We start from the raw sequence: 24,053 nt of genomic DNA, 5'->3' as shown, positions 1-24,053 counted from the left end.
ACATACCCGTGCATAGAGTAACTAGGGTTTGAGTGGCTGTTTTAGCACTGTTAATGTTACTTTTTAATCACTCCATCTTTTTGTGCCAATGTTATTTCTGATTGATCTGTTTAATTGTAGAACCAGTAGAAGATCTAGTGCCAAAGATGATTTTGCTGTTGAAAAAATGTCCAGATAAAGGATGGAAGAAGGAGTGCCTCCAGCGACATAATAGGAATGATACACATGTTGCTGCTACTGTTACTGTGCACTGTGTGTCTGCATCTGTAGCATTTTGAAATTGAAAATAAAATGATATTTAAGGGGCAGTTGCTGCAACTTTTGATAATACTGTAATCGTTTTTCATCTGTGTATCTACCACAATTTCTTCTCAAGCATGTTCAAACACTCAATATTCAGCTTGAATATGAGTCAAGTCACTCTCAAGTGCATTGTTAATATTGTTGTAGACAACTAAATTTAAGTCCATTAAATTCAGTTTGGCTGTGTTGGATTAGTAATAAACAGAAGGTTGTGAAGTGTCCTTTCCTTTCTCTAAAAGTAACTAAATAGTGTTAAATCAAAGCACACATGGATGTAAATTTTTGCTTCCGGCCTTTTGCCGGAAGGGGTGACACCCCCTTCCGGCCAAAGGCCCGATGTTAGGAGGGCAAATAGTTTCCTGCCACAAGGGCACATAGTTGTGTGTTTGGGCTATAATATTTCTATTACATGCCTCTCTCACATAATTTTCAAAATGAGCTTTGTTTTGATTTTTAAATGACAGGCATTGTTTAATTGCTGCGAAGAATTTACATTCATCCAAAACACAACAATTTTTCATAATTGGATGGTGCATGAATATATTTGAATCACTTTTACGCAGTTTATCAATTTTTCTTGCACAATTTTGTAAACATGGAATCCCCTTGTCAATCATGATAGTCGATGTTACGGAATGGCTGTAGTCACAAAAGAAGGAAGAGATAGATCAGTTACGAGGTGCACTGCCAGGAGAACATTATAAAAATGAAGTGGACATATTTATCCCAAGCCACCAGAAAGAAAATATTGCAAATCAAAACATCGCACAGCATGCAAAAATGTACCAAGTGTATCTTCTTTTTTGACATTTATAGTTGCCCAGTTTTCTTGTTTTACCTTCACAGATTGAATGTTTACAGAATCTTTAACAGAGCTTATGGACCTGTTAAAATTGGGCGAAATTTGGCCTACTTACTCATCGGGCAGTCCTCGGGCAGTTCTCGGGCAGTCCTCGGGCAGCTACGGGCAGTCATGGGCAGTAATTAGTAGGACCCTTTAGATAAGTGTTGGATCGGACTAGTGCAATTGTGCATATGCATTGTGTTTGCCTTATAGAAGCTGAGAGGGCTTTTAAACAAAGTGAGAGAGGAAGCCACTATAGGGAAAAAGTGCGTGACTAGAGCGAGAAACTGACGCTTTCTCGCAATTTGTGAGAATCTGTTCTTATTCTCACCGCTGTCGGTGAGAAAATTTTAATCTCCACTGGAGATTGGTGAGAAATGCACTCCTTGGCGAGAATCAAGTGTGAGAACAAATTCTCACCGGTGAGAATGGAAATTCTCATTAAGTACAGCGAGAATTGAAATTCACTGGCGAGAATCATCAAGACTCGCCGTTCAGAGTCTTTATGATTCTCGCCAAGTGTTCAAGTTTTTACTCAATTACATGCACCACTTTGTGATTAAAGTGCACAACAGTTGTTACACTCAGGTTAAGACAATACTTGCACTGATGAGCTCTATGCAAATGTCTTTCTCATCCTCCAACCTGAATGAATGAATAATTAATGGTAAGGCAAACCATTCAAGTGATGACAGTCACATGTGAATGATGTTGGCCCTTGACTCAGCAATAGCCAGTTTTACTGCAGTATTGAAAATGGCGCAAATTTCTATTCCTGCTGAGCATTTTACACGCTATCCTAACATCTGCGTAGCAACCAGTCGCAGTTTATGGGCATGTAGAAGTCTGCATACAGATACATGTTCCCATTATCCTACCAGGCATTTGGCAAGAGAATTAGCAATTTTTTGGACAGATTAGGTGTGTTTATCTTTGTGACTGAGACTTCAGTAAGTTTCACATGCCTGTGGACACAGGAAGGTGAGGGTGCGGCCTCTATTTGTTAGAAGTTCTCTTTAGCTTGTCAAGATCACTTAGTTGATTTGAGGCCACAACAGGTAGAGCTCAGTCTTTACAGCTCTGTTAGATTAATTGTGGTAACAAGTCCAGCCAAATTGGTTGACAATATTGGCCTTGACCTCCGATCAACGGTTGACATTGTAATTTTTGTGTTCACACCATTTTTACTCTTGGTTGTCTTGTTCACAGCCATCTTGAAGTAACAAGTCAGTCAGCTTTACTTTCGCATGCCTGATAATTGTAAACTGCTTCAGCCTGGAAAGTGTCTGGGAGCTATTAAAGTGCAGCTGCACTACATGGGCAGACATCAGGTCTGTCTGTCTGTCTGTCTGTCCGTCTGTCAGCAGCCGTTTCTCTGTCACTCCTGAGCCGAATTTCTTCAAACTGTGGGCAAGGATAAATTACTGTGCCATACATATGCACATCAATTTATTTCGCTATACAATCCAATATGGTCGCCGGGTGGCCATTTTGTTGCGAATTTTTCATGTTTTTGAACCATAACTCAACTATCTTTGAACTGATTTCATTCAGTGTTGGTACACAGATAAAATACCATGGCATACATATGTACATCAATTTATTTTGCGATACGATCCAATGTGGCTGCTATGCAGCCATTTTGTTGCGATTTTTAGCTCACACTTGGTTATACCAATGTGAGTTTATCGTATAAGCTGAAGTCGATGGCGTCTGTTTGTGGCTGTCTGTATGTGTGTATGTATGTATGTACGTATGTACAGTATGTCCGTCAACATCAAAAACACGCAAACCACTGCACATTTCAGCTTGGTATTTGGTGTGTGGATGCATCTTGGGCTGTAAATGGGATTTTGTTCAAATGAAGTCTGCACTGCCAAAATTATGCAAATGAGCTTACAAAATGTGAAAATGGTCAAGAATTAATATCTCGAGAACCGCTGTTTTGATTGCTCTGAAAATTTGTGTGCAAGTACCTTAGGTGAACCTTATACAGTTTTATGAATATTGTGAAGATATCCTTAATTTTGTATTTTTACTGAATTTTTTGGTGATTTTTCTCATTTTCAGTAAAAATTCTTCTTCTCTGAAACCACCAGCCCAATCGCTCTCAAATTTGGGTGGGATGTTTGCAAGGATGTTACTCTTTTAATTTGATGAAATTATGACAAAATTGGGAAAATTACTATTTTGGAGCAATTTTGTCATTTTGGTCAAAAAATCTTAAACATTATTTTCTTTTTAAACACCCTGGACAGACAGCTTTTATATTTGGTACACAGATGTACAGAGATGACAATAGTTAGATATGTGGAAATTGTCCTGAAATATACAAATTTATATTTTTAAGACAATATTGTCATTTTTGGTCAAGAAAACTCGTTCTCAAGTCCTAAAGTTCTAAAATCCCGAGGGATGTTATTAGATAAATTTTCTGCTCAAAGTGTTGATAAACCCCAAATTTGTGTATTTTAGGTAATTTTCTCAGTTTGTGACCTTAAATGACCTACACCAACCCAGGATATGTTGTGAGACAGTTTTGAAGGCTGTGAACATAATTTTCTCATATTTGGTATCAATTTGTAGGAAAATTTGATCCAGAAAACAAAGCTGAGGTGAATTTTTTCATTGCGGACCAATTTTTGCAACTTTTCTATGTAAGACATACAAGAACTGATGAGAACTTTGGATCCAGGATAATTCCAGATGTTGTAATCACCACCCACAGTGCTGTGCTGTTTACATTAGAATGATGACACTCATGGCATTAACTTAAAACTCCCCAGGGTTGTAAATACATTTCCTGTCATCTGGCGTTATGTAATACCAAGGGATGGAACATTTGATATTCAGGAGGGGGTAGGGTCTAGAAGATTGATGAGGTAGCATTACTTCTTTACCAGATCCCTTGTACATTTTTTACCCACTCCCACCTTTTCTTTTTATCAAGCCTTCTCTGTCTATTTTTTGTTGTTGACATTTGCTTATGTATTTAGGATCTGATTGTCCCATTGCTATAGCAGTTGATATGCATGTTCCGAAAGATGACCTCCAGTACCTAAGTAGGAGACCTTATTTGCTTTTGTCATTCTTGTTTTTCCTGGTTTAAATATATGTCGAATGGACCAATTCAAACCCAATGTGAGCACACTGTCCTTTACGGTATTTTTTCATGTTTTTGAACCATAACTCAACTATCCCTGAACAGATTTCGTTTGAACTTGGCACACAGACATTGCATTGTAGTGTGCATGTGCATGTCAATTAATGGTGCGAGCGGGAACTGTGTCATCAGCAATGACTTGTCATTTTGAGAAGTCTTTGCATACACTACTTATCATCATGCAGCCTGTTCAACTTGTCATAAAAAGGATAACACTTCCAAGAATCTGTATACCCTGTCTGGTTATTCACATAATCTTGATAACTGCATTTATGTTCTACAGCAAATAGACTGAAAACATTTTTTGTATAACAAGTATTCATATTTTATTTGCAATGAAGTTAACAAATCTGGACAGAATTTTGATGTTTCATCATGATTTTCAGGCAAGCAGACAAGTCTATATCAATAAATTTGACCACCTTTGCGACTTTTCTCATTACATACCTTGTAATCAGCTGAGATCACAAACACCTGCTTCACAAATGTTTATTTGCCTTGTAGGTTTGAAAGCACAATGGTCTTCAAAAATTTGTACTCTCATATTTGTGAATATAAATAAACATTTTGTTTGAGTACTACTAAGGCCTTTTTCAATGGCCAGTTTCCCCACAACAGTCACTTTTGTATACAAGGGTCAAAGCAAGGGGGCGGCTCGTCCAGATTAAAGTCACTTCTAAAATAGAAAAATATCAAAAACTCTGCCCCTTGCCATGTGTTTGCCTCCCATGGAGTGAATTTTGCCTTTAGCTGCATCGCTATGCTAACTGTAGATAGAGGTTTTGCCTGATTTAATATTTTTTATATGTGGGTCCAGCCACTGTGGTCAGACGGGATTGTAGCTAATTTTGCCTGAGCCTGTTCCGACGATTATGGATACTTAGAGCTGTAGTTCTTCAGTCAAAGGTTGATTAACAGTAAAAGTATACAGGACTGATGGCTCCAAATTAGTTTTCCAGTCCATTAATCAAGCACACGGTGCAGTCACTCTATCGAGTGGAGTTGGTACACTGAACCATAGCCTAGATTCCTTTTCCGTCCGCTTGCCTCCGTACCTCCGTCCCCACTACCGTCTAGCCTCGTGAGCAGTATTTCGAGCTGGAGTTGTAAAAACTGCTCATTTGAATGTCAGTGGTCACCAACTGAGACCATGATGTCACCAGCGTCCCTTTCAAAGTCAATCACTGAAAATGACCCTCTCATGATTGGCCTATGACTTGGTTGGGCAGAGCTAATTAATATGACGTCAAATATGGTAATTGTGTTGAAACTGCAGCTCTGCCCAACCAAGTCATAGGCCAATCATGAGAGGGTCATTTTCAGTGATTGACTTTGAAAGGGACGCTGGTGATGTCATGGTCTCTGTTGGTGACCATTGACATTCAAATGAGCAGTTTTTACAACTCTAGCTCGAAATACTGCTCACGAGGCTAGACGGTAGTGGGGACGGAGGTACGGAGGCAAGCGGACGGAAAAGGAATCTAGGCTTACTGAACCACAGCATCAAGGACATACCACTTTACAGCACACATGGATAACTTCGTGTTCTGAGCAGTATGTTGTAGAGAGCATGTGTCGCAAATCTGTTAGACAACTTTTCATATTTTACAACAGAAAGAACGATCATTTTCGCAATGTAGTTAATCAATTTTCTGGATTGATTTTCACAGGGATTTCCCCAAAACCTTTAAAATTTCTCAGACTTAACATGACTTGTAAGCGCATACAGTTCTTAGTTGAGTCATAAAAAATTTTGTACTCTAACTTCAATGCCCTCTTGGGCGCTAACAAAGCAAATTTCAGTGCGCAATTTTTCAGTTCAATATGGAAATGGCACAGGGCGCGCTGCCTTCCCAATCACTGCTGAAGTCGAACTCAAGATGAGCGTGAATAGATGGTCAAACTGTGCAGCCTCCAGTCATAAACTAATTAATGGCTTATGTTATCATTGTCACAATGTCCTTATGCAAATCTTTGTAAGTGCAGTAAAAAGTGACAATTTTTTGTATTCTCCTTAATATTTGTGGCATTTTCAGGCATTGTTCACCATGAAGTAAACTGTAATAATGGTAGTTCTTTTAAGATACGGTACAATTTCAAGTACCATCATTTTGTTATGCCTGTTACATTTGCTACTTAGAGACAGGGCTTTTTATTTTTGTAGTGATAAAAACAAAATTACCGATATTACATCTCATCAGAATATTTTTATGAAAAAGTCACGTTCTTTGACTTTTCCTGCTGGTCAGTACTTTGTTCAAAGTACTGACTTGTTGTATGAGACTTAGTGTGTCTGATGTAAATAACAGGGTATATTGATATCATTAGATTCTGATAAAAAATACAAGAACTCAGTGTAAATAACACCATTTTTTATTGTTTCAGAGATGATGTTTTTGGAAACAAGTGCCCTAACTGGTGAAAATGTTGAAGAGGCTTTTCTAAAATGTGCAAGATCAATTCTTAACAAAATTGAATCAGGTTAGATGATTAACTCTTTTCCATTTTTTTCAGTTCACAAGAATATACACCTTAACCCTTTTCCTGCCAGACAGTAATAACTGTATCACTTCCCCATCAGCCAAGTCAGTAAAAAGCGGTATTGAGCCAAAAAATGACGTATTTTTACCCACTTGGCTAGGTATGTTATAGCATCGTTTGTCCAAAAAAATTCAACTTTACTGTATTATGTTTTCAACAGCCTTCACTTCAAATGTACAGTATTATGTTAAAATACAACATATGGAATACGTTGTGTTTCATTAATGTTAACCATCTTGACCTGGTGGTGAAATATGGACTTGGCAGGAAAAGGGTTAAAGTTAGCCTGCATCCATTATTTGGTGTATTTGGTATTTTTTGTCAAGTCTGAAAACTTGAAAAAAAAAAAGCAAGTGTTTTAAATAACAATTTCTTCATCTTTAACTTTCATAAAAAGTTCTGTTAGTATATTTGTGCATTAAGAGCCAATGAGGTCATTTAAGTTAAGGTAGTACGCTACCATTCTATATAGGAGAGCGCCCTCTTTTGTCCAGAAGATGTACATGTTCCTTTCAGACTACCTAACCTGGTGAGCGTGAATAACATCACAAAATGGCAAAAAATCATGCTAGTGACCGTAGAATATTTCTTTCAGAGTTTTTATGAATCAAAATAACCGAAATTATATTTTTGCACTGAAAAATCGACAGTTATTTTTATTTTGAAAGATCAGTAGAGAATAATTAACAATTGTAGCTCTGACATAATATCAGTAAGCTAAAGGGTCAAATCTCAGGTCTAACAAAATTCACCTTTTTTCGTCACTTTTTGCTGTTTATTAAGAAAATTTGCGTGGTGACCCCAACTTTTTTTGCTTCTAAATCAAAGAACACTGTCTGTTTGATAGATATTGCTGTACTTTTTAACATTTTGAAAATTATTTTGTGCATTTATATGAAGTTTATATTTTTAAAAAAGACTAATTTTACAGTTAAATGATAAATTTAGGGTCTAATATTTAATTTTTAAGACAAGACATCACAAATTTTAGTTGATTGTCCTAATTCCGCTGTCCTGGCAATGCAAAAATGTGGTATGCACACTGGGATCTGTTAATCGTTTGCGATAAAATAAAGATTCTGCTGGTAAGTGCAAATTTCGCAAAATGGGAGATTTAGTGGTTTTCTGTCAATTTTGGCATGTGTTTTTACAAATATTTTGCATGGGTACCCCATATTTTTTTCATATCTTTGCAATGTACACATAAAGATTATTTCAGAAAGGTCAACTTCAAGAATGTCCCAATATTTTTTGGAATGGTAGCGTACCTCCTTAAGTGATATTGCTGTTTCAAGTTTACCTTGTTGTGGTATGCATCTGAAAAGTCAAACCCGGAATATGAATGGACCATGATAAAAACATAACCATGTGCACAATCGCACATGGAAGTGTATGTGTTGTTCTGTACGTGTTTGTACAAGTGGGTTTGTTTGTACTGCCTTCATGTGATACCTTGGGTGTACTGAGTCTGTGAACAAAGCTTGTCCTGTTTTTATTCCAGAGTAGTAGGACCATTAACCTCTTTAATGTACTAAATACTTGCACAGAATGTATTGAAAATTGGCACAGAGGAAATGAGATGTACTATGCATTAATAATTTGAAAGAATAGATTTTGACAACTTTTCCATGCTGAAATCTAACAAAAATTTACAAATGGTTTCAGTTTAAGTGTATTAAATAGCTATGTCATGGATGAATATTTCTGTCATGGTGTTTCTCATGAAATGCAAAAATTTACTTGTGCGACATAGAGACAAAGAGAGTGTGAACATGAAGCTAGCTTTATATAGAGTCACATAGTCTCCTCGTACATACCAACTATGGCCATCTAAAAATATTCATTGTTTGAAGGTAATATGCCATTCACAGTATATGTTGTTAGTCATTTTTAGTCTCCACATACACCGTCGAGGGGGACTTCTAGGTTTGGCATCTGTGCGTCCGTTCATGCAGATATCTCAGAGATATCTTTTAGTTATTTCATTCAAACTTGGTACAAGGATTACTTCATATGTCATGCATATGTACATCGATTTGTTTTGTGATACGATCCAATGTGGCTGCCATGCAGAGCCATAATGCAGGCACATCTCAACCGATTTTATTCGAACTATGTCATACATGTGCACGTCATTTTTATTATGATATGATCCAATATGGCTGCATGGCAACCATTTTGTTATAATTTTTTCGTGTCCTTGGCCTCAACTGATTTTATTGTATACACATTGATTTGTTTTGCGATCAGGTTCAATATGGCTGCATGGCGGCCATTTTGTTACGATTTTTAGCTCCCATGTATGCATATGTATATATGCAAATGGGAGGTATTCTTATCTTAGTCTGTATGTATGTATGTATGTATGTATGTCTGTCTGTCCACGTCAAAAACTCCTAAACCACAGCACCTATTGTCTTAGTATTTGGTGTACAGGTGCACCTAGGGGTGGAGATGTGAATTGTTCAAATGAACATGTCAGTGCCAAAAATATGCAAATGAGGGGAAAAACAGGAAAAATCCTGCAAATGGCTAAAACTCAGTAAGCATTGGTCAGATTTGGTTGAAACTTAGTATGCAGATTTCTTTAGGTATTCTAAATTATGTGTGCAAAAATTGGGGTGAAATTTGCATGTTTGTATTTTTAGGGTATTGTTTCTGTTTTTAGTCAAAAAATTTTGTTCTCTAAAATCGCTAGTCTGATTGCTATGAAACTTAGTATTCATGTTCCTCAGGATGACCTCAGTCATGCTTGAACAAATTGTATTGATATTGTCATATTTGTAATTTTGGGTAAATTTTCCCAATTTTTGATAACAAAAATTTTTATCCAAATACTACTGATAGCTTTGATATTTGGTATACAGGTATCTGAGATCAATCTCAATATAATGTATTGAAGTTACGTTGAAACTGGCAATTTTTTTTCATTTTTAGGGCAATTTTTGCATTTTTTTGGTCAATTTTTTTTTCCCCTAAAACTTCTGATCTGTTAGCTTTGATATCTAGTGTACAGGTTCCTAGGGTTTATGTTAATAAGATATATTGAAATTAGGATGAAATCTGCAATTTTGTATTTTGGGGGGGCACTTTTTCTCATTTTTAGTCTCCACGGACACCATCCGGGGGGACTTATAGGTTTGGTCATGTCCGTGCGTCCGTGCGTCCGTGCGTGCGTGCGTGCGTACGTGCGTCCATCCGTCTGTTCACGCAGATATCTCAGAGACGCCTGGAGCGATTTCGTTCAAACTTGGTACAAGGATAGTACCCTACCTCATACAGATGCACGTCGATTTGTTTCACAATGCGATCAAATTTGGCCGTGTTAGAGGACTTTTTAGTTTTCACCTCCATAGACTCCCATGTATAAGGCAGACCATAGACTCCCATGTATAAGGCAGACCATAGACTCCCATGTATAAGGAAGTCCATAGACTCCCATGTATAAGGCAGTCCATAGACTCCCATGTATAAGGCAGTCCATAGACTCCCATGTATAAGGCCAAGAAAAATAAAAATTTAGTTTCTCATTGTATTCATATTGCAAAAAGGATGCAGTGACACAGTTTTTAGTCCCCACAGATAAAGTCCAGGGGGCTCATAGATTGGGTCATGTCAGTCCGTGAGTCCATCCATGTGAGTCCACCGTTCACGCAGATATCTCAGACACTTTGACAAATGTCAATGTGACCTTGGTGACTTGACCTCGTATATACATATTTGTCCATAACTCAGTAAGCACAAGTGCTAAACCTTTCATATATGGTATGATGGGACACCCTATGACGCCACATATTGTACCTTATTAATTATGTGCATATCTAATTTTGAGCAAGCCAATAGAGCTAGAGGTCTAATTTTTGGTATATATGGATAACTTAGCAATACAATTTTTTTGACAAAATGTCATGTGACCTTGGTGACCTTTGACCTCAAATATTCATATTTGTCCATAACTCAGTAATCACTAATGCTACACCCTTCATATGTGGTATGATGGGACACCCTATGATGCCACATATTGTACCTCATTAATTATGTGCATATCTAATTTTGAGCAAGCCAATAGAGCTAGAGGTCTGATTTTGGTATATATGGATAACTTAGCAATACAATTTTTTTGACAAAATGTCATGTGACCTTGGTGACCTTTGACCTCAAATATACATATTTGTCCATAACTCAGTAACCACAAGTGCTACACCCTTCATATTTGGTATGATGGGACACCTTATGACGCCACATATTGTACCTCATTAATTATGCACATATCTAATTTTGAGCGAGCCAATAGAGCTAGAGGTCTGATTTTTGGTATATAGGGATAACTTAGGAATACAATTTTTTTGACAAAATGTCACGTGACCTCGGTGACCTTTGACCTCAATATACATATTTGTCCATTACTCAGTAACCACAAGTGCTACACCCTTCATATTTGGTATGATGGGACACAAGGTTACTCACACCTTATGACACACATATTGTTCCTCATTAATTATGCACATATCTAATTTTGAGCGAGCCAATAGAGCTAGAGGTCTGATTTTTGGTATGTAGGGATAACTTAGCAATACAATTTTTTTGACAAAATGTCACGTGACCTCGGTGACCTTTGACCTCAAATATACATATTTGTCCATAACTCAGGAACCATTAGTGCTATACCCTTCATATTTGGTATGATGGGACACCTTATGACGCCACATATTGTACCTCATTGATTATGTGCATATCTAATTTTGAGCAAGCCAATAGAGTTAAATGTATGATTTTTAGTCCCCACGGACACCGTCCGGGGGGACTTATAGGTTTGGTCATGTCCGTGCGTCCGTGCGTCCGTCCGTTCACGCAGATATCTCAGAGACGCCTGGAGCGATTTCATTCAAACTTGGTACAAAGATAGTACCCTACCTCATACAGATGCACGTCGATTTGTTTCACAATGCGATCAAATTTGGCCGTGTTAGAGGACTTTTAGTTTTCACCTCCATAGACTCCCATGTATAAGGCAGACCATAGACTCCCATGTATAAGGCAGACCATAGACTCCCATGTATAAGGCAGACCATAGACTCCCATGTATAAGGCAGACCATAGACTCCCATGTATAAGGCAGTCCATAGACTCCCATGTATAAGGCAGTCCATAGACTCCCATGTATAAGGCAGTCCATAGACTCCCATGTATAAGGCCAAGAAAAATAAAAATTTAGTTTCTCATCGTATTCATATTGCAAAAAGGATGCAGTGACACAGCTTTTAGTCCCCACAGATAAAGTCCAGGGGGCTCATAGATTGGGTCATGTCAGTCCGTGAGTCCATCCATGTGAGTCCATCCGTTCACGCAGATATCTCAGACGCTTTGACAAAATGTCACGGGACCTTTGACCTCAAATATACATATTTGTCCATAACTCGGTAACCACAAGTGCTAAACCTTTCATATATGGTATGATGGGACACCCTATGATGCCACATATTGTACCTCATTAATTATGTGCATATCTAATTTTGAGCGAGCCAATAGAGCTAGAGGTCTGATTTTTGGTATATAGGGATAACTTAGCAATACAATTTTTTTGACAAAATGTCATGTGACCTCGGTGACCTTTGACCTCAAATATACATATTTGTCCATAACTCAGTAACCACAAGTGCTACACCCTTCATATTTGGTATGATGGGACACCTTATGACGCCACATATTGTACCTCATTAATTATGCACATATCTAATTTTGAGCGAGCCAATAGAGCTAGAGGTCTGATTTTTGGTATGTAGGGATAACTTAGCAATACAATTTTTTTGAAAAAATGTCACGTGACCTCAATGACCTTTGACCTCAAATATACATATTTGTCCATAACTCAGGAACCACAAGTGCTACACCCTTCATATTTGGTATGATGGGACACCTTATGACACCACATATTGTACCTCATTAATTATGTGCATATCTAATTTTGAGCAAGCCAATAGAGGTAAATGTATGATTCTTAGTATATAGGGACAGACTATAGGATAGAAATTTTTTGACAAAATGTCATGTGACCTTGATAACCTTTTACCTAAAATACACGATTATGTCAATAAATAAGTAACCACAAGTGCTATGTCCTTTATATTTAGTAGGATGGGAGACCTTATGACAACACATGCTTTACCTCGTTAATTATGCCCATATATAATTGTGGGCAAGCCAATAGAGCTAGAGGTCTGAATTTTGGCATATATGGATTAATTAGCAATACAATGGGTTTTTTTTTCCAAAATGTCACGTGACCTTGATGACCTTTGACCTTGAATATGCATATATATGCATAACTCAGTAACCACAAGTTCTTTACGCTTCAATTTTGATAGGATAGTAGACCTTAAGATGTCACATCTTGTACCTCATTTATTATGCACATATGTATTTCTTGGCAGGCCAATACAGCTAGAGGTCTGATCTTTTTTCCCGATTTAGAACCATAACTTAGACATGCCTCTTGTTTCAAAATGGGAACAATGACATAGACCTATGTGTCCATAGATCTGAACATATACACTCCAGTGATACTTCTTAATGACCTCATTTCCCTGCCCCATCAAGACTAATACTCCTATTACAAGTGGGGACTATGTCATTGTCAATGACTTGTTAGTATATAGGGATAGACTATAGGATAGAAGTTTTTTGACAAAATGTCATGTGACCTTGATAACCTTTACCTACAATACACGATAATGTCAATAAATAAGTAACCACAAGTGCTATGTCCTTTATATTTAGTAGGATGGGAGACCTTATGACAACACATGCTTTACCTTGTTAATTATGCCCATATATAATTGTGGGCAAGCCAATAGAGCTGGAGGTCTGAATTTTGGCATATATGGATTAATTAGCAATACAATGGGTTTTTTTTCAAAATGTCACGTGACCTTGATGACCTTTGACCTTGAATATGCATATATATGCATAACTCAGTAACCACAAGTTCTTTACGCTTCGATTTTGATAGGATAAGAGACCTTAAGATGTCACATCTTGTACCTTATTTATTATGCACATATGTATTTCTTGGCTGGCCAATACAGCTAGAGGTCTGATCTTTTTTCCTGATTTAGAACCATAACTTAGACATGCCTCTTGTTTCAAATTGGGAACAATGACATAGACCTATGTGTCCATAGATCTGAACATATACACTCCAGTGATACTTCTTAATGACCTCATTTCCCTGCCCCATCAAGACTAATACTCCTATTACAAGTGGGGACTATGTCATTGACAATGACTTTGTTGGTCAAAAATTTATTTCTCAAAATTTACCAGTCTGATTGCTTTTATATTTAGTAAACAGTTCTTACAGTTTTTGTTAATATGATATATTGAAATTAAGTTGAAATCCGGAAATTTGAATTTTTGGGACAATTTGCGAAACTGTGAATTTTACTGGGATATCTTTCATTTTGTACTTTTAAGATTTTTTTGGTAATTTTATACCTACTGGAACTAAGAATAAATAATGTGGTGATTAAGTAAGCATTTGATATGGTAAACTGTATTAGGTGTTGCAATGCGATACAAAAATCATTAGACAACATAGCTGAGGTGGTTTTAGCAAGTTGGGGGGGGGGGGGGTCGCGCGCGGGTTCCTGGAAGATTTTGATAAAAATTCCAAACAAATGCCAATTAAAAAATTCAGCCAGAGGTTTGACAAAAAGAAAATGTGGGAGAGTGGGGAAAAAAAGAATGTACAATGGATCGGATAAAAAAGATAATGTATCTCATCGATCTTCCAGACACCACCCCTTATCATATACCCATGCCCATATTGCTACATCCTAGTGACGTTCAACGTAAAATATCAGCCGTGATATTTCACGGTAAACGTTGAGATATGCACGATGAACGTCATCAGTTTTAGAGTTTTCCCGAACTACATTAGCAGTTTATTGGTAAACAACGTAAACAACAAAATGGCTGCCGCTCCCCGTCTGCGAAGCGATGTCGCCGACGTAAAGACTTGAAGGGCTTCGAGGAACACGGGTATTTCTGGTTGCAAAATATGGAATTACCACGTTGAGTCTTGAAATGTTTTCCCATGGTATTTTTTTGGTCAAGTTCTAGCAAACATTCTGCCGTTCGCACGGCGCTGGCACTATGCACAGTCCACAGTCTCCACCGAACAGGTAGTGAGCGCGTGGCTTGACAGCGATGTCGCGCACGTGACGACTGTTGACATGGCAACTCTAAAGGTAAACTAACAAAATGGCGTCCCCTCTCCGCGCGAGCTCCGTGCCGTACGACGATCAAAATCAGGATAGATTTAAAGCTGAGCAGTTTTTGATCCGTTACAGTTGTAATAGCATATTGCACCTTAAAATATTCGTTCTGTATGACGATTTTTGTATCCCGGTGTCTTTCTTCTTGGGTTCATTGAGATATGGATGACTTATAGCAATGTCGCGCGTGATGTTGACATCTTCGTCTTATACTTTATGAATGAAGCCTGTTCACATAAACATTCTGATATTTATGCGCAAGGCGTAATAAAGTAAAGCCTCAAAATTAAAGGTTTTTCGTTCTATTAGTAAAAATTCCCTAAAATTATGGGTATGGGTATATGATAAATCCGTCGAGTGTCTGACGCAGCACAAATGACACGAATGCTGATACGACACAAGGAACAGGCGATATTGGGTAATACCTCTAATTATCAAATGGTCCACCCCTGAAGTATTTTTGCGCGCAATTAACCATGCAGTGTATTTTAGTTTAAGATGTCAAGTAAGGTAAGGATTTGAAAGGAATAGTCAAGTTCACCACAGTTAAATTTCTTAACTTTATCTCTTGTGTCATCATCCTTGTGTAATTGGTTAAGTTTGTAAGTTGTTCCAGATGTGGATGCACTAGTTGTTCTGGAAGAAAACAATGTTTACTTTTCCCTGTAGGGTTTCTGAGTTAATGATTGTATGTTGAAATCTCTCAATGTATCTGGTGTATGGGCAAAATGTAAACATTGGTTGCATGTTATGTATTTCAGTCTATGTCAAATATTGTAAATGACAACTCCAGAACAGTTTACTGTGTGCTTGTAAAAGATAACATATTTGTCAATACATAAACTGCCTTGCAGATTGATTGTCTTAAAAATCATCACAGAAGTAGGAAAGGAAAAGAAACTAATCAAATTGCTGTAACATATTCACCCTCAGTGCCTGTAGGCCTATACTTACATAACTATTTTATTATTACATTCAGCTGTTTGTTATGTCTTTATCACTCTCCATTGGCCAAGGCACACCTAGGGTCAATGTCATCACTCTGTGCCAGTCTGTGTATGTCAGTCTGTCTGTGTGTATGTCCATGTTTTGTACAATTGTTGGCTTGTTTTGATAACTATATGGGAGCGAACAGTGATGTTGTCACTATTTTTTTCATGTCCAGAAGCATAACTCAGACATGTATCAACTGATTTTATTCAGAGTTGGTAGAAGGACATTGACTTATGTCATAAAATATGTATGTCCATTTGTTTCACGATATGATCTAATATGGTCACGTGGCCACCATTTTGTCACGGTTTTTTCATGTCCAGAGCCATAACTCAGGCATGCCTTGTTACAACTGATAACATATTACTAACCGATAACATATCAAAACTTTACCAATAACGTAGTAAATCAAAGGATAACGTAGTAACAAACCAAAACATAGTAATTTTTTCTAACCGATAACGTAAAAATTTACAGATAACATAGTAATTTTTCCTAACTAACATACCATATTGTACAAAAAGTGTTGCGTGGATGTCGCTATGAGTGAATCTAAAAGAAGTTATGGTATACAGATCTTGTAAACAACCAGTCTTTCGTTTTCAAGATGTAGGATAATAGAAGTATATTCATAAAAAGTGTCATCTGTATAGTCAGTATACTTTGCTGCTTAATCCAACAAGGTCTGGTTATTAATCACCAACTCTTACAACTATGGATGTAAATTGACAAATTTGTATGAAAAAAATGCTTCGAAATTTGGTTTGAAATGATTTTTTTTTCCATTGTCATATTGTATATTTATGGAATTGTTTGTCTGTGTAAGTCAAGTAATGGCTTCTTTACAAATCCCTAGTTTGATGCTTTGATATTTGGTTAGAATGGCTTTAAAACAGATTTACATATCTGATGCTTCAGGCTTCTTGGTATACTTGTTTGTGTTTGGAAATTTACCCATTTGTCTATGACACCACAATGCTTGTTTAACTTGGTGGCAGTTTGGGACATAGTCACTATCATACAATCCATAATCTGATAACACTAGGTCAAAATTTATAATACAATAGTTATAAACACAAAACAGCACAGAAAAGACAGTAAATCACTGATACACACAACAAAGTCAAATTCATGAAAGAAAGATATGTGGACCTCTTGCCAAAAGACCGAGAAGTGATGTCAGGTGTTTCGCAAATAGTAAGCACATCCTGTCCCACATGTGGCACCCACCATACATCTTACCTTAGTCTTCGATTGTGCAACCATAGACCGTAGAGAGACCCACTATTGTCTACATTAATTTATGCATTACAATATTATTATAAGGGACACCTTTAGTTTGGTATGGCTGATTTTATCATTAGTTATGATGTACTAGGTTGCATGTTATTGTGTGAGTGTGTGTGATCAACAATTGCAAGTTGCCAACCATTTCATACTTCAATGGATGGTGCCTCAAAATTTGTTCAAGTGCATTTGACTATGAACAAGCTAAGGTACATAGAAGCTATTAAATACCGTTCATACACTCATTCTGGCTTGCCACATGTAACCAAATGTGAGCAAAGTGTCATTGACGTTATTAGCTCAAATTTGGTATTGATATAAATACCAAAAAGAGCTTATATGGTGAGTCGATGGCGTCTGTATGTCTGTATGTATGTGGGTATGTATGTGCGGATGTATGTCCGTCACATGCAAAAGCTCGCATACCGCCAAAGCTACCATCTCAGTATTTGGTGTACAGGTAGATGCAGGGGTTGAGATGTGATGTTGTTCAAATGAACATGTCAGTGTCAAAAATATGCAAATGAGGTAAGAAAAAGGGGAAATCCTGCAAATGTGCAGGAGTGGTGGCAGTAACTGAAACAGCCCACACATCTGAGTAAGAGGTTTTTGGCCTTTAACCTATTTGTATGCAGGGTACCTATTATGTGTGGGAGTGGTGGCAGAACTGAAACAGCTTATTAGTCATTTCCTGTCATTCTTTATGAACTGTTTATTTTTGTACATTCATGGTTGAAACATTCTCTGCTATGCATGTTGCTAAAGTTGACCTCCAGTACCTAAAGTTTCAGACGTTATTCACTTTTGTCATTCTTGTTTTTCTGGTTTAAATACTTCTTCTTGTTTTTCTGGTTGTGCAGAAATCATTGTCATAACATCAACGTAGAATTTTCCTGCACTTGAACAGATAGAAACAACACTTATTGTTGATCTTTTGTATGTAACAATTCTGATCAAATTTGAGCAACACCGTATAATTGCGGTATTTTTTTGTATGTTTGATTTGTTATAGGTGAACTTGACCCTGAAAGAATGGGATCTGGTATACAGTATGGAGATTCATCACTTCGTAGAATTACAAGGACACCAGCTCAAAGCAGACAGCAATGTAACTGTTAAAAGTCAACAATGAGACTGCAGAATTCTCTTTTTTTCAGTGATGCTTTGTCCTGCCATCATGTAACCTTACCATTAGTGATTTACATGAGCATTATCACAAAGTATGTGGTACCGTTGTAATGAGGTCCTTCTTCCCGTAGCTAGAAGGTACAGAGTTACACTTCTTTGTTGAGGCAATCAGTTTGCTCCATGGTAGTATAAAGCAGATTAATTGTCATGAGAAACATCTGATAGGAATTTGAATTTTACCCTGTGAAAACAAGTTTCTAGTGTATATACCAGTACATGTATTTATAGTGGTCATCTCTATTGTCAGTATATACATCTTATTGTATTCCATCAACGATAACAGCTAACTCAATGTGTAAGGTTTCTGAAGCCTATTTGCATTGTAGACATTAATAACCCTGTCAAATCTCAGGGTTGAAATGGTAAATGCACATTTCATACCAATAATAAATGGTATATTTGCTCTTCAATGTAATAGCTTCTTTTGTTACTTTTATCTCACTTGTGATCAAGTGTAATACTCTGTAAATGTTTGTAAAGGAATAGAATATTATAAACCTGTTTTGTCCAAAATCTTGTATTCTGTAAAAGGCTAAATATATCAGTCTAATACCTGTTTATGTAATTTTACGTGATCTTGACAGTAGTTGAGCTGAGTATTTGAAAGTGATTGAAATGCCTTTCTCTGTGTGTGAACTCAAATTATTTTATTATTTCTACCATCATTAAAGTTTTCTTATTTTATTTTAATATCGCTACCATTAACATTTCAAATACCATGTGAAATATAACGGTTACCTTAATCTATTTTCCCATCTATTAAGGCAATACAGACAAAGAGGAAGGCTGACTCATCATATATGTCTGATTTAAATGCAGTGTATGTCAGAAGATAAATATCATGAGTGGACGAGTATAGCAAAAGTAAAATCCACAAAAACCTGCATATGTCCATCATTTATTCTGCTTTCTACATCTGATTCAGTTTCACCATTAGAATTACTGTTTGATTTCAAATTGGTTTACCAGTGTTGTAGATTTGATAGTACTATTCCCCTTCAGTACACAGTGCATTTACAAAGCAGCTGAAACACATACAAATGTTTATGTACACATATATCACCATAGACCCTAGAGGTCTATGGTATTTTACCTTGTTATCATTCTTCTACTTGGTCCTTTTATGTTGACTCCTGACAAATGCTGACAACAGTTCAGTATTTGTTTTCAGAAACCACAGTATGAATTACTAACATGATAGTAAACTTTCACACAATAATCTACTAAATCTTTAAGAAATAAGTATTAGCACAGTAATGGGAAATCTCTATCTGTACATTCTTCAGGTTGCTACATTTATATGGGGTGAGAACACCGCCAAAATTATCTTTAAATCTTTCTTTAAACTTATTTCATCATTATTATTCCATTATTTGGTGATTTGGTCATAATTATTTCAGCATTTGGCAGTTATTATGCCATAATTTGATCATTATTTGGACATTATTATGACATGATTATGAACTTATTTCATAATTTGTTTGTTTTGCCATTATTCAGCATTGATGCCTTGATTTGCAACTTATCTCACCATGGTTATACCATTATTTGGTGATTTGGTCAATATTATGTCATTATTTGGTCATTATTATGCAATTATCTTGTCATAATTACGACATTGTCTTGACATTATTATGAAATTATTTGGTTAATTTTGTTGTTTTGCCATCATTCAGCATTTATGTTTTGATCCGAAACTAATCTCATCATTATTCAGCCATTATTAGGTGATTTGGTCACGTTTATGGCATGGTCATGATTACGACATTTCCTTGACATTATTTGATTATATTCTATGAACTCAGTATTTGACCCTGCTTCATGATTTGAACCCTACCCATAAATCATTGCACAACAACAACAAGGTCAAATAAGGAGTTCAGATAATAAAGTGGGTCAAATAATGTCAGATAATGTCATGATCATGATTATTTGGTTAATTCGTTTGTTTTGCCCTTATGCAGCGTCAATGTCTTAATTTGGAACTTATCTCATTATTATTAGTTTCTCATGACTGGTTTCTCCAAATGTAGAAATTATTGCAGTTTTTTGCTATGATTTGAGTTGGGCTGGTTATCTTCCATTTTTATTTGAGTACACTGGTCTATGTTGATAGCCGAAATATTGCGATATCTGAAGTTCAATGTCTAGACGATAAGCTTATTATATATAAAATAAAACAACTTTAACAAAAATGAACCAAACAATATTTGACAAACTATTTATAAGGACAGAATCGGGTGGTTTAATTTGCAAAAATGTCAACAATGAGCAGGGAGGAAATTTAAATTCCCACTAAAGGGCCTAATATTTCAAAGTAAAACTTTCCAAATGCATATGAAATATTGGTACATTTCCCAGAAATTTCCATGACAGATGCATCTTTGAAGTAGGTGATATTGAATTTCTTCCAATATGCCTATGGTAAAAAGATTGAGCATATTTCAAGTCCTCAGATACTCCCGACATTTTACTTTCAGAAATAGTCCTTCTGTTTAATGTTTATTTGTTTTAATAATTGCCCAATCTGGTACTGTACAAGATATGACACAACAGAACTCGTACAACTGTGTGTATGGCAATGCTTCAAACAGAACATCCAGTGTAACCTACAGATGTTTTTCATTTTCATGATTAACATAGCAAAATATATGCCAAACTTAAAACTTAAAGAAACAGCGGCTGCATGTTCAGCCGTGTAGATTAATAAAAACAATAGTTTTTCCCATTAATATCAAGCTCTGCAAAAAATAAGTTTGCAATCTAAAGGGAAAACAAAAGTAAGAAACAAAATCGTGGGAGACAATCAGTGCTTTACGGATGGAGTCCTATCAGTAACTAGGAACGTTCGGAATGTAGCATACACTTGCAGCTTAAGCTCTGAAGTCTAATGTCAAGCCCACATCCACAGTACGCCTGTGGGTCTCCCCCACATAGGGAGCACGCCTTTTCTCGGCCAAAAACAATATATTTTTAATCCAAAATCACAATTATTTGAGCACGGCCAACTTGTCTTGATACGCAATGTGCTAAGTTGCGCTTTTAAACTTACGCAAACCCCACTTTTCTCTCTCAATGCGAGGGGACCAACCGTATCAGCCGCCATTGAGAAGCTCTGTGTTCAATGATTTCTGGGTAAGGTTCATGAAGCGGGCCACGGGTCAAACAATGAATTCAGATAATAAAGTAGGTAAAATAAAGTAAAGATCATATGATAATCATGACCAAATAATTGCATAAGAATGGCCAAATAATGACAAAATATGGCCAAATCACCAAATAATGGTGTACTTATGATAAAATAAGTCCCAAATCAAAACATCAATGCTGCATAATGGCAAAACAACCGACTAACCAAATCAGTTCATAATAATATCGTAATCATGACCTAATAATCGCATAACAGTGGCCAAATAATTACACAAAAATCACCCAATCACCAGATAATGGTAAAAAAATGATGAGATAAGTTCCAAATATTGACTTCAATGCTGAATAATGGCAAATAATCGAATTAACCAAATAAGGTCATAAAAATGTCAAGACAATGTTGTAATCATGTTTTAATCATGACGAAATAATCACATAATAAATGCCAAATAATGACAAAATATTGACCAAATCACCAAATAATGGCATCATAATGATGAGATAAGTTCCAAATCAAGACATAAATTCTGAATAATGGCAAAACAACCGAATTAACCAAATAAGTTTATAATAATGTCAAGACTATGTCGTAATCATGTGATAATCATGATCAAATAATCGCATGTAACTGCCAAATGCTGAAATAATTATGACCAAATCACCAAATAATGGAATAATAATGATGAAATGAGTTTAAAGATTTAAAGATAATTTTGGTGGTGTTCTCATCACATACATTTATCTATCCATTTGTAGCTCACATGCTCACACATGTACTGTGAGCTAATGTCGCAGCGATGTCCGTCTGTCTGTCTGTCTGTCAGTCGATATCTAAAAACAGCTCATCAGATCAGAATCTAATCTGGTACATAGATTCAGATTGCAAATGGCAAGAACTTATTAGTTTTTTGTGGCTGTGGTTTGCCATAGACCCTCGAGAAAAACAGGACAGGCAACTCCGATAGAGAACAAAGGATCTATGGGATTAGCAGCGTGCGATCCTACTTGGAATAATTAAGAGGTGTTAATGGGTCGGGGACGGAATGAAGCTGGACCCAATCGACTGCACAACGTCCGGTTCATAGACACGTGCATGCGGGTATACGGTAATAATGTTTTCGGATTACAAGTTATTTCGGATTACCCGCAAGTCCATTTTTAGTAATAAAAGTGTTACAACTATTTTGAGAAGAATTCGTCAAAATGGTTTTAAAGTACTTTTTACATATTGGTAGCGAGATTCGATGCAACTAGAAGTCTGCAGGGAGTCAGTATGTTGCTGTAAAGTGACAAAGTTTCGAATAGAAATCCGAAACACATACCGCTGCAGTTCCAGACTTAACAGCAGTTGACATCACAGAGTTGTTTACATTCCGCAATCGTCCGTGTATCTCCGAATTTTCCCTCGTTTTTGCAGTTTTTTAACCGTCGGAATATTTTCTGTGCGAGGAGTGCTCCATGATTCGGTAAAGTATGTATGTTAACTACTGAAATGTTGTTGTTTGAAAACTCTGAACGGCCAAATTTACGAGGACAGCGTTCAGCTTTGTGTAAATGCATGTCTACCTTACCGCTTCTGACTCCATCAACTGATGGATAGTCCCGATTTATCGATAAGTTTCTCCTGACAGCAAAAGTCAGTGTTACAAATGTATTTTCTAGTACTTTGCGGATGTAAACATGTGTAGCTTATCCGAACTTTGGTGTTTCTTTAGGCTAAAACAGTACCAAAATGTTAGAGGTCGTGTATTTGAGCTCCGATGGAGTAGTCATTTTTTGTGTTCCTGATTTTCGTCAAATGTTGCGTGACAGATGAAATAAAGGTCAGATTTTCGTTTCGCAGGACTGGGGAAGTGTAAACCTGTCTAATTTGTAAATGTTTGTTGTTATTGGAGATTTTTATGGTAGGAAATGTAAACTTATATTGTCGATATCTAGCAAGAGTTTTCTGTAGCGTCTATGTCTAAATGTACACTGTTTTTATCGTCTGGTTTTTTCCCGTTGGCTTCGGCTTGAATCCAAAATGTGATCTTCATCGTTACCAGAACATTCACCTTGACTAGTATCAAAAAACCTTCAAAATTCTCTGTGTCATTACTCGGAACGTGCCATGCAAGAGCAAAGTGTACATATTCAGAACGTCAGTTTGATCGTTAATGAGATTCAGTGTTAAGTACGAAGTATTGTTGTCGGGGACCGCTTGGCAAATAAACTTTAATGTATTCCAAGATAGATCGCACAAAGAAACCTCAGCAGTTGCCTGTCCCGTTTTTCTCGAGAGTCTATGAGTTTGCTTACATTTTGCTCA

General features: G+C 36.6%; 1 protein-coding gene across 2 annotated transcripts in view; it reads left to right on the top strand.

The window, feature by feature from the left end:
• The window catches only part of LOC139144572 (ras-related protein Rab-4B), an 83,104-nt gene extending 59,510 nt beyond the window's left edge, over positions 1–23,594 (top strand). For both annotated transcript variants that reach the window (XM_070715294.1, XM_070715295.1), the window contains exons 6-7: positions 6,696–6,791; positions 18,420–23,594. In XM_070715294.1, the coding sequence (XP_070571395.1) occupies positions 6,696–6,791; positions 18,420–18,526 (203 nt within the window). In that variant the 3' untranslated portion in view covers positions 18,527–23,594. The remainder of the gene's footprint in view (positions 1–6,695; positions 6,792–18,419) is intronic.
• The last annotated feature ends 459 nt before the right edge of the window (positions 23,595–24,053 follow it).

This window comes from Ptychodera flava, chromosome 11 (genome assembly GCF_041260155.1).
Source record: "Ptychodera flava strain L36383 chromosome 11, AS_Pfla_20210202, whole genome shotgun sequence".
NCBI classification, from domain to species: domain Eukaryota; kingdom Metazoa; phylum Hemichordata; class Enteropneusta; family Ptychoderidae; genus Ptychodera; species Ptychodera flava.
Note: the sequence above shows the minus strand (reverse complement) of the source record. Positions and strands in the feature narration are given on the sequence as shown.